The sequence below is a fragment of the Triplophysa dalaica genome, chromosome 18 (assembly GCF_015846415.1).
Source record: "Triplophysa dalaica isolate WHDGS20190420 chromosome 18, ASM1584641v1, whole genome shotgun sequence".
Lineage (NCBI taxonomy): Eukaryota > Metazoa > Chordata > Actinopteri > Cypriniformes > Nemacheilidae > Triplophysa > Triplophysa dalaica.
This window is the reverse complement of record NC_079559.1, coordinates 7,036,152-7,047,735: the sequence shown is the minus strand read 5'-3', so window position 1 is coordinate 7,047,735 and position 11,584 is coordinate 7,036,152. Positions and strand designations below refer to the sequence as shown.

The 11,584-nt window shown below is 40.0% G+C and overlaps 1 protein-coding gene across 1 annotated transcript in view; it reads right to left on the bottom strand.

Annotated features, from left to right (window-relative positions):
* Nucleotides 1-383: 383 nt before the first annotated feature.
* The window catches only part of fcho1 (FCH and mu domain containing endocytic adaptor 1), a 31,986-nt gene continuing 20,785 nt past the window's right edge, over nucleotides 384-11,584 (bottom strand). The window contains exons 8-27 of the mRNA XM_056772455.1: nucleotides 11,100-11,198; nucleotides 10,803-10,899; nucleotides 10,440-10,551; nucleotides 9,469-9,493; nucleotides 8,847-8,907; nucleotides 8,305-8,489; nucleotides 8,103-8,127; nucleotides 7,815-7,871; nucleotides 7,088-7,139; nucleotides 5,493-5,611; nucleotides 4,281-5,219; nucleotides 4,091-4,197; nucleotides 3,110-3,224; nucleotides 2,889-3,000; nucleotides 2,565-2,720; nucleotides 2,282-2,414; nucleotides 1,901-2,097; nucleotides 1,703-1,767; nucleotides 1,104-1,271; nucleotides 384-771 (exon numbers count right to left, since the gene is read on the bottom strand). Coding sequence (XP_056628433.1) covers nucleotides 743-771; nucleotides 1,104-1,271; nucleotides 1,703-1,767; nucleotides 1,901-2,097; nucleotides 2,282-2,414; nucleotides 2,565-2,720; nucleotides 2,889-3,000; nucleotides 3,110-3,224; nucleotides 4,091-4,197; nucleotides 4,281-5,219; nucleotides 5,493-5,611; nucleotides 7,088-7,139; nucleotides 7,815-7,871; nucleotides 8,103-8,127; nucleotides 8,305-8,489; nucleotides 8,847-8,907; nucleotides 9,469-9,493; nucleotides 10,440-10,551; nucleotides 10,803-10,899; nucleotides 11,100-11,198 — 2,853 coding nt within the window. The 3' untranslated portion in view covers nucleotides 384-742. The remainder of the gene's footprint in view (nucleotides 772-1,103; nucleotides 1,272-1,702; nucleotides 1,768-1,900; nucleotides 2,098-2,281; nucleotides 2,415-2,564; nucleotides 2,721-2,888; nucleotides 3,001-3,109; nucleotides 3,225-4,090; nucleotides 4,198-4,280; nucleotides 5,220-5,492; nucleotides 5,612-7,087; nucleotides 7,140-7,814; nucleotides 7,872-8,102; nucleotides 8,128-8,304; nucleotides 8,490-8,846; nucleotides 8,908-9,468; nucleotides 9,494-10,439; nucleotides 10,552-10,802; nucleotides 10,900-11,099; nucleotides 11,199-11,584) is intronic.

Sequence of the window (11,584 nt, the reverse complement as noted above, 5' to 3'; positions counted from 1 at the left end):
TCACCGTGGTTGGTCGTGAGTTTCAGGCTCTGTATTCTAACGCCTGTCACGTTTGTTGCCTTTCGTGTGCTTTTGGGATGGGAACTTTGTGGTTTCTAGTTTTCTTTTGTAATGCCGTTTTACAGCTTCTGGCTAAGGAATATTTTTATGGAGGTAGATGCAATTCTTCTCACTACTATATTGATACCTTATTTTTGTGTCTTTATTTAGCCTCAACCGCTTAGTTGGACTGTATTTTGTACTGGTAAAAGTGTAATAAATTTATGTAAACCACTTTTGTGTGATGCTTTGTTTTTCTGTGTAATGAATCATTTCCTATTAAGAAACTTAGAAGTCACACAAATACACGGTTTTCATATTAAATCCTCCTTGAATGCACAACATGAGTCCATTTTTTCTTTATGTAAATCATTTTTTTACATACTTGTATATATATATTTTTTCGTTCACAAATTTGAACCAAAGTGACAAATTTACATCCAATTTATAAACTTCAAAAAGGTGCACAGACCACACAGTATATACAGATAAGAGAACAGATTCATGGATAATCATCTGTAGACCAGGAAATCCCAGATCTCAAGCTGGTTGTGGTCCCCAGTTCCAGTGCATGGTTCCTAGAGTGGGTATTGTCCATTTCCTTCACAGGTCCCACTTGTGGACAATATGAATTGTAGCTCAGGGGGTTGAAAAAAGTGCAAACATTGTGCATGTGGTACCAGACCGGGCACCATCACCTCACTCACAAAGAACATCCAGCCATGTACTTTCCTAAAAAAAGTGAGAAAAATATGATTTCTTAATTATTTAAGAGCATGTTGCAAAAACAACCTTTTAGATCATGACTTCTGCAACATGCAAAGAAACTACATTTTACCAACTGCAGAGCATTACAGCACTGTAAGCATTCGACCAAGGTTGCAAGTTGGGCCAAGGGCTATGCACCAGCACATTTGTTCATGTAATATAATTCAACATATTCAGTACGACATTTTCTGTGATTAGATGAACATGAAAGCAACAAAAATCTATCAAAATATGTTTTCACCCTGTGATTAGGTTTCAAGAAGTCATCAAGGGTGCAAAAAAAAACTAGGTCTCACCTGTTGCAAACCTCTTCTTCACCAGGGACATGCGGTACCGGCTGCCCACCAGCTCAACATTCATGCCTGAGAGAGATGTCCCAGATCCAACAAACTGAACAGCCAGGCTTGGGGGAGGACCCCGGGGCACCTCAAGGCACTGCCAACTGGCGCACAATGTGCCAGATCCTGAGACCCAAACATAAATAACAGTGTCATTAGCTGCTCTTTGATTTAAGAAAGACTCTTGTTCTTTTCTCTTGATATGGTCTCCGAGACGCCTATGACATATGTAAGAAGTTTGGAACTAAAACATTTAGTAACTTCCAAAATGATCTAAATTCAAAAAATCTCCCATGATGCTCTGATGGTCTCTGGTCTATGTATTTGCTTCTTGGCCTCTTGCTCTGAGCAACTCCTCTTCCACCCACTACAGCAGAAAACATCTCTTGTTCACACAGCAATCTAAAACCTCCACTACACTTTATATAGAAAATGACTGGAAGTACATAAAATGCAATATTTTGGGACTATTCATTATTTCCAATCTACAATACTCTTCGATTCAAGCACTTAGTAAGAGAGAGGGGTAAAAAAGAACAGCTGTTGATGCTTATAACCTTTGCTGTGATTGGTCGGAGAAAGGTTGGGTATCTTCCATAAAAGTCGTCTTTCTTCAGCGTTCCTGTGACAGAAAACAGGTCTTCATTTCTCTCTTTCATGAGTACCCACCCATCCCGTTATTTAATGGTAACTCAAAATCATATTATAAATGTAATTAATCCACACCAAAGCCCATGTGCACACTTGTTTCTCACCAGGATGCGGGAGGCTTGCACTGCAGGTCGGTGGCAGTGTGATCGAGGGGCAGCAGCACTTGTACGGAGGTCAGCTGGGTGGCAGGGGCGGTTGCAGGGCAGCAGTGGTAATCCAGAGACACACGGGTGACCGTTCCACTGCGCTGACACTCAGCAGACAGCAACAGGGGGGCACGACCCGGATCCTGAGAGGATGCCTGTAACATACCATATACATCAAATTATTACCAGACAAAGCGTCAATGTGAGGCTAATGCATCTCGGGAGTGATTTACTGCTTTAAAAATCTGTTTTGAGTAAACTGTAGGTTTAAGTATAAAAAACATCATTAAACCAGATTCAGTTGCCATTCAAGTATTATTAGGGTTTGTGGTGACTGACCTGGTATTTGAGCAAAGCCACATTGTAATAAGAGGCCTGTGGGTTGAGCTCCGCCTCTCTCTGCAGATGAAGCGTTAAGGCCTGCATGTTGAACCAGAAATCTTTAGAGTCTGGGTCACTCTGTGATGGATCACTGCAGGTACAAAGACAAAAATGAAGGTGATGTCCATTACCATTATTCAGGCTCTTTCATTAGTTTGATAAATATGATAATGATAAATAAATAAAGCATGCAATGTAAAATAACGATACGGTTAAAAGTGTGTGCTAGACGCCATCATACCTGTAAAGTAACTTTTGATTGGGTAAGAAGTGGTCCACTCGAGAGATGTTGACCAATCGAAAGCTAAGCACAGGTGCGTTTGGGTTGGCGTTGAAAATGCGGGTGATCCCAGCAGGAAATGACATGGTGAGGTCACCGGTGATCTTAACAAGACAGCTGAAACATACACAAGTGAACAGTTGGAATTCAATGAAAACAATGAACACCAAGTCACTTGAAGCAAGAGCAGGGCGGGAGCTTCGGGTGATCTGCAGTTCTAAACACAAGCGTATATGTGTTGTTCTGGCTTTATCAAGAGCTTTCCCTTGAAATCCAAAGACTGACCGGTTGTGTTCTCCTCCTTTGAAGTAAGCATTGATGTACTCTGTGATGGCTGCGGCTACGGGCAATGATTCCTGAGTGCTCAGAGAAATGGGACTGGGCCCTCGAGACAAACCTGCAAGGTCACACAAGTAAAAGTATCAATATTAACATTCAATTAGGATTTGTATTTACAGAATCTCCATGGATTTTTATAGCGTGCGTGTTATGGATGACAGAATCACCTCGGGCTGGACTGGGAACACGGTTCTGCACTCCCCACTCGCTAGGGCTAGAAGATGATGAGGAGGTGAGTGAAGGACTGGGATCAGGCAGCGGAGATGAGCACAGTGATCTAGACTAAGACACAGAGGTCAAAGGTCAAAGTTGCTGTACTTCTGCAAAATGATGACAAATAAAAAAGTAACATTCCTCAAATACAAGGCAGGTATGTGTTTAAAATACAATAATTATTTTGTAATCTAAAACCTTTTTAATTTAACTGGTTAAAAGTTATATATAATTATAATCTAAAATAATATAATATTATAGATTAACAATATAATATTAAATGGGTTTGCGAATTTTATGTTGACTGTGCAACATGTGACTAATAACAAAACAGTAGATACTTACACACAACTGTTAAAATCGATTATTATAGTTGACTAAATCAAAACTATTAAAATGATTATTTTCATTTTAGTTTTTGTTTAGTTCTTAATTTAATTTTAACTAAACCTATACAGCAATATTAAAAACAATAATTAACACAATGACAACAGCAAACAATTAAATTACTTAAACGCAAAAAATATAACAACAACAATTCAAAATACTAACAAAACTACAATAAAACTAAAAACAAAACTATTCTACCCTTAATGTTAAAAATAAAACAACAAAAATCTGAATACCGGCTTCTTTTTTTTTCTTTCAACTTAAAATGATGGAAAACAAGTGGATGAAATTGCTTCTGTGGCTGAAACAATTTTCTCCTTGTCTTGTAACAATATTTTAACTTTTTTGGTGTAAAGCAACTAGCTCTTAAAGTGAGATCTCAATAGTGCTGTTAATTTAGAACTGAAGTCAAGAGAAACCACATCCCATAAAACAAGATTAAAAACAAAGAGTCTGCTGATGAAGGGCTTTATTTTTGTGAATGTAAAGACACTCAAGTGTTGCTCGCTGGACGGGTTGTATAATGAGGTCTGTGGAACATTTACCCGCTCACAGCCACTCAGTCTGCCCGAGGAGCGCTTGGACTGAACGGAGCGGGGCGGAGCCAACACCAGACGCTCACTGCTGTCCTGCCTGAAACCATGCTTGGAGACTGAAAGAAAAAGAGAGAATTCAAACATCTTCCTTAAATATCATTAGTCCCATCATCCATTAAAAAGCCACACCAGTTTATACCTGGTTGTGTGTTAAAATCCACGCAGTTCTGGTCTTTGTCTGTAGAAAAGCAGAGGTCCTCCTGTGGCCCAGAATGCCGTGTGAGCGGTGGTCCGTTCCTTCGAGGCTCATCATTAAATGATCTTTGTTTCCTGAGCTCTTGCGTGACTGTATTGTTGGGAGTTCCTTCGCTAAATGGGTTATGTACAGAGTTCCAATGCACCAGCTCTTTCTTGGGATGAGAACTGGGGGCGGGGTTTGGACTGGGCGTCGGCCTATTTCCATTCACCCTACCTTGTGCGGCGACCTGCGCTGCTAGAGACGACTGATGCGTTGGGCTGCCAATCATAGTAATAGCGAAAGGATCCTCTTGGGACTCGGAAGGCGGAACACTACGATCTCTTTTCCTCTCTCTGTCCTTGCGGGTGGATGATTTTGAAGATGGTGGAGGAAGAGTTTTAGTGTTGGAAAAGGGGTCTACTCGGACCTCGATGCCGTCCCTGGTGGACAGAGGCGGGGCCCAAGCATCAGAGAGAGGGATGTTGTCCTTGGAGGTCGACCGCTCAAAGGCAGCCAGAAAGGGGTCTTCTGGAGGGATGTGTTTACAACTCCATACTGACGGTTCCAAATCAGAAGACGGCAGGCTGTGGGAGAAGGCCGGGAAGCTGAAGGTGGTGGGCTCGATGTCGGGTGGGGCACGTGGGGAGCGTAGATTAGAAGACCAGGCATTGGCCGGATTGGCCTGTGGTAGAGGAGAGCGGCCGGGCTTGGGGTCGTGGAATGCGGCTAGGAAGGGGTCCGAAGATCGACCCAACTGTACAGAGTCTTTAGACTGAGCCGGGGGCCATGCTGCCCAACCAGTGGGTTCTGGGGACACCCCAAGAGGCTGATGGGACGGTGAATCCAGCCCAGAATCCTCAACATTCTCAGGAGAGGATGAATCAGAGGAGAATGCAGCATCTGGAAGAAAATAATTGAAGTCTATTAAGTCCCTAAGACAATTTATCCTTCAATTAGTCCTTTTGTCTTTAGTTGACTAATTCATGCTTCAGTGCCAACATAAACAGATCCGGAAAGGAAGGTGATTAATCCTTAGACTAATGCAATGCACACTTAGGTTCATTGAAAGCTTTAATTATTCGTTTTAAAAAAGCTGTAAAGGAATTGCTTGTTTTGTCGGTTCACATCTAACACTGTAATAAGTCTGGGGGTGGTGTGGTTACAGGGACTTACATTCAGATGCAGTGAAGGCTTTCTGAAGTTGCTCTCGGCCAGCAAAACTGTGAGATTTAAAGGCAGATTCCAGAGGAGGTCCAAACAGAGCGTCAGAACCGGAGGCTATTGAGCTCAACCTGAAGAGATGAAGTGATACAGAAAACCAGTGAATACAGTTCTGTCATGACAACTCTGCGAGTTTAAGCATGGTAGTGTACATGACATGTAAATTTATTTGGTCTTGGCGGAATAGATCTGCTATCCTGCTGATGCGGCGGAGCAAGTACGGAGACTGCTGCTGTGTGCATATAAGGAAGGCTGCTGCTGCACATATAACATATATGAATAAACCCCGCATAGCTTGTGTGATCTCCTTGTAGCAGACCAATACAGGTGGAGTTGGGGAAGGAGGAGGGTTTCTGAAACGCGCTGCACTGCTAGTACAATAGCTAACAGAGATTTAAACGTAGAGCAGCAAGCTCATTGGCCGCTGATACAGAAGGAACCAATCAGCTGCGCCATGTAGTAAAGTTACTATGTCAGATTGGTTTAGAATTTAGGACTGCGCCATCTACAGTTTCATGTCTGAACTTTCTATGTCATTATTGGGAGATGTGCTTTGGGGAAACACAAAATATACAATATACAGCCACAAAAAATTAAGAGACCGCTCAATTATCAATCAATCTATTTTAAGGTATGTGTTATACTAAAATTATAATTTTTGTTTGATTGTGTGATCAACATTTTCCACCAGAATTTTTTTGTTGCAGAAAATTAAAACAAAATATCAAAAAATGCAAAGCAATGTTTTTTAGACCTTTAATACTGCAAAAAAGGTTCTTATTCATTTTTAAACATCACAATATAGATGTTTTTATATGGAATTTAGGAAAAGTTCAAAATGACAAAATACAAAAACCCGGTAATTCAAAATACAACACATTTTAATCACAGGTTTGTGCCTTTTTAAATTCTCTCAATCTTTAACATTGCCATTGGGTGACTTGAAGGCACTCCTGTTTTTTTTTCACAGTCCGATTAATGTGCTTGTATTTTGTTACACTACCATATGTCTTATATACAGCAGCGGAAAACATGAAGAGACCATTTTACATTTATAATTTAATCAGCATTTCTAGATGTATTGTGGTCATTCCAGTCCAGTTTCTGTTGAATTTCCAAAAAAATTTAACCTCAGGAGTGACAGAGTCATACAACAGCAGTGTGAAAGACTGACAGCATGACAAGACAGATGAAAACTATGATATAACGATCACATCATTTATTTTGAACTTTTCCTAAATACTTGTACAGATATTACTATTGTATTGCTTTAAAGTGAACATGAACTTGTTTTCTTTGCAGTACTTAAGGTTTGAACAAAGAGCATAATTTCTCTTATTTTGACCAGTTTCGCTGTGTTCATTTTCTGCAGATAGAAACAATATTTTTATATTCGTATTTGGGAGGAATATTGTTAGTAGTTCACAGAATTAAACCAAACTGATTACTTTTCCTAAACACACCTTAAAATGGTACATTTTGAAATGGTCTCTTTTTTTCTGTCCCTGTATTTCATACATTACTTTTCGCCTGCGACTATATTGTACCTGCTGTGATCTGGGCTAGAAGTGGATCTGCGCAGACTCTCCTGTTCTCCATCTACAAAACAACACAGAATTACATCATATACATCAAGAGGTCAATGGTCATAGTATGATTCGACATACTACATGTTTAACAAAGCTGAAGACATAATTAAATAGACAATTTATATTAATACTGATTATCAATATCAACATTACATTATATAATCAAACCACATCCTATTGTCCTAAATCCTTGTGAGGCAACTACTCCACTATGTGACTAAAGGGATGAGTAATAGTCATAGAGACAACAGCCCAAAATCATTTTCATCAAACCACACAGACTTGGCAAATTATTTCCAATTTTTCTGTTATTGTTTAATCCTGTGATACGGAAATAGAGCCCCGTCTGAGGCTGTAATTGCAGCAATCTGCCATCCAGCAGACCTGAGATCAGTATGTCAATCAAAAGCAATAATGACAGTGCGCTTATGATGTATGACTCTGATGCCAGGTCAGCCCGGTGGCAGATTGCTGTGATTAAGGCGTCAGATGGAGCTTTGTTTGTGGAATAATGCCTTCTATCAATGTGAACAGAGGAGGAGATGGGACAATCTCTGTGTGTATGTGGCCATTTGAGACTGCAGGGTGACAATATCACATGAACAATGTATGAACACTAAAAAATTCATGATCTGTTTGGTAACTGAAGCTGTAGAATACAGTCGTTCTGCAGAGGCCAACCGACCTCTCTGAGAAACACTTTCTCCTTCACCTTCAGACCGACCAGCTGAACTTGAGTTTCCTATGGCAGAAGAACAACAACACATGAAAAACAAAAACTTAGAGACAAATATTGTCAAAAAAGATGCCCTGCTTAGTGCCTGACAGGTTCAAATGATTGACATCTCTAACTCTCCTTATTCTCCATCGCTAAACAATTATGTAAATAGTACAAAAGACATCAGTCATGTAAAATACCATTTTCTCTTAAAGGCAGAAAATAGGGACTTCAAGAGATAAAAACTCAACTTACGTGAGAGCTGTTTCTTAACTGACACCTGTACAATGAGGAGAATAAAAGGGGCATCTGTTAAATACATTTGAAGTCGATATGGTTCTAGCATACATGAGTCATTTAAATAATACACATTATGTCAAATAAATAGCTACCTAAGGTTAAATAGATCTTTTTAATGCACCTGAAGCATCAGTCACATGATACTATGGTCTCTTACCGCTCTGTTAGGGGGCAACGTCAACGCCCCCACCGTAGCCTTCAGCTCCTGCTCATTGGCTGCCGAGTTGCTACGGCTACTAGTGGCGACCGGCCGGATCTGAATGTGAAATTTCTTGGGTTCCTCGTCATCGAAGTCCGAGTCACTGGAGTAAAAATTGCCGTCCTTGACCTCAGCAGCACAACGTAGAAAGCAAGTTAAGGAGCAAATTATGACAACAGAGCATCCACAAATAAAAGTGTAAACAAATAACGAGAAATGCAAACAGACAAGAAGTCTGAACAGTAGTTTATAGACAATGAAACACCACAGGGAAGTCCAGAAATATCTGTCCTATTTAGAAAAACATTTAAGTTTCACATCCTAAAATACAACTGATGGGGAACTTAACGTTCGAAGGAATCTCAGCAAGTCACCAGATCTTTATCAGAAGTTTGTTTAAGAGAAATTGTCATCTGGCACTTCTGGCACTGGGCAGACCTGTAGACCCCACCACACATACACACATATACACTCTCTGTATTTATTCTTTGGAAGGATATCATTCTGCTTGACGTCTGCACGTATCACAAAGCCCTCGTCGTCCACTTCAAGGGGCGAGTTCTACACATACACAACACAAACAGACAACACAGACTCACAATAAGAAAACAGACAGGACACATGCTCACAAGTGTGGTGAACCTGGTCGATGATCTGATCTCATAAACAAACCAATGCTGTTGCTATGAATCATGTTTGAAAAACCTGTCAGTTTGCACAGTTGTAAATAAAAGTCCTTAACAGAGTGTTTATGAAGGATCTGTGGCAGCCGGTGGACTATCACGCACTCTTTTAAATACTCGGAGTGACGACAAGGTTGAAAATAGCATAATGAAGTAACCAGATCCAGACACATGTGCCACTCACAAACACACACAGGCTTGATTTTGTATGGGATTGTGACATAGACTCTGTTGTATTTCACTGACCTCATCATAGTATTTATTCTCTACCCCTAAACCTCAAAAGTTACTATGCTTGTGGTGAAGTACTTTAGACAAAAAAATAACACACACAGGTCTGTGCAACAATGAGATCTTCAAAATGAGTTTTACGAACAAATCCACAGAAAAACATGTACAGTTTGTGTAAACAATGTGTGTTATTGTGTTGAGAACTCACAAGAGAATCTGCCACAGCTGAATCCCTGCAAAAAAAAGGAACAGTTATGAAAACTCTTCACAAAGCCAAAAACGGGATATGACAACACTGGCACTGCTAATAATAAAAGTTTGAAAGCACATATTAAGAAACAAAACTTTTTTTCGAATTGTGTGAAAGCTCTTGTGGGGGTCCCCTAACCAGCCTTAAACAAAAATCCACAGAGCTACAGTATCAGTACAGGCATCAATCACATTATATCAGGAGATATCAGGATTTATCTCCTGATCGATAATGTAGATCAACTATATAAAAATAATCCATATGAACCGATGCAGAATAAGAAAACGACTGTCATTCCTTCGGGCGAAATCCTTCTCATGAGAGTCGGAGCTCATGTTTGCAGATTATTAAAATAATCTCTTGGAAATACGAAAGTATTCTGAGTGAAAGAAAAATATTCTTGGGAAACGTAAATGTTTGACAAATTAACAAATGTTCATTGAGAGAGAAAAAGATTTTTCGCTCCCTTTCCTATTTTTTTCACCACCTGTATGTCCCTTTAGTGGCTGCGTCGCCTCTGTCTTGACAATGTGAGATAACAGCGTACATAAAGAAAGACTTGATATCAAAATAACTGAGTTTCAAGATAAACGCTTTCAATATGAGAGGACCTGCACGCGGCCAATGTCTCTGTGCGATGTCTCTGTACATGTCTTCATTGAACACCATGTGGCGCACTTGAGCATGCATGGATTTTCAGAAGTCGTTTCGATTTGCGTCTTTTAAAATTTGAAGAAATAACAGACAATAGTGTTTTGTTTTTAGCGTGATTATTTGACAAAAATCATTTTGGGTTTTTAGTCTAGTTTTAATGAAAGACCAGGGGACTCCCCAAGTTCATTATTTTAGACCTTATGAGGGGTCAGGGACCACCCGCCTCAATTCTAACCCTGTGCAAGGTGTTCACATCACATGCTGTATGTACTTACGTTGAATCAGGTTCCTTGTCTCTCTTTCCTAATCCAGGGATCCTGAAGGCTTTAGCACGACTCTTTTTACTGTTCTCGGGTAAAGACAGATGCTCCTCAAACCCAACTGGACCTAACACACACACACACACAAACACACATACAGGTTAGTTTCATTATATTTGGTGTGGAGATCTCATAGACATCCATTATTTTATTACTTGGCTAATTATATTATCAATCAATCAAAGTTTGAGACCTTTATGATAAAAAAATTATAAATTATTTTAAAACAAGCTTGCCAAAGCTTACTGAAAATCCATTTTAGCTTTGCATCGGCCGTTATTTAAGTCTGGGCCATAAATAGTTTAAAAAATGTCTCACCGGGTCTTTCTTTCCCTGTTCCCTTCTGTTCTGTAAACTTCTGAATGAGATTGTCAACGCCAATGTTCTCCACGTTCTGCTTGAATTCCTCATGGACCTGAAGGAGGAACAGAAATGAGATTTAATCTTTGAAAACTAGTCAAGACCACATCAAGCAGAACAACTGTGAACCACAGGGGTAATTCAAGCTGGACACACAGTTTTCACAACAATTACGGGATGAAAATATAAAACTGAAGTTCATTGAAATGATTAAAATCTCAAAAGAGATAGATGCGAGTTGGCCTAGAGTTTTACCTGTCCAACCTGTACGTGCGTGTCTTCGATGGAATGGGAATATGCTTTGATCAGCAGCTTCATTTGTCGTAGATGAGCCTCCTCGATGTCCTGAAATTTCTGCATTTTCGGAGAGAAACGAGAAACAATTTCTTCATTTGACTCAGAAAATGTACACTGAAAAAAGGTTTAAAACTGTACCTTTTCTGTGGCTGGGGTGGTACCCTTAAAGGGATCACATGACACGGCCAAAACGAATCTTATCATTTGTTTTAGATGTAATGCAATATGTATACACGACTTAAGGTTAAAAAACGCTGTATTTTCGACACACCATGCATGTTTGTATCTCCTCTTGGCCCCGCCTCTCTGAAAGACACGCGTATCTTTTACAAAGCACATCGCTCTGAAAAGCGAGGTGTGCTATGATTGGCCAGTTAACCAGTGCGTAGGGATTGGTTGAATACTGCAAGCGTGTCACGGAGATGTAACTCCTCTTACCATAT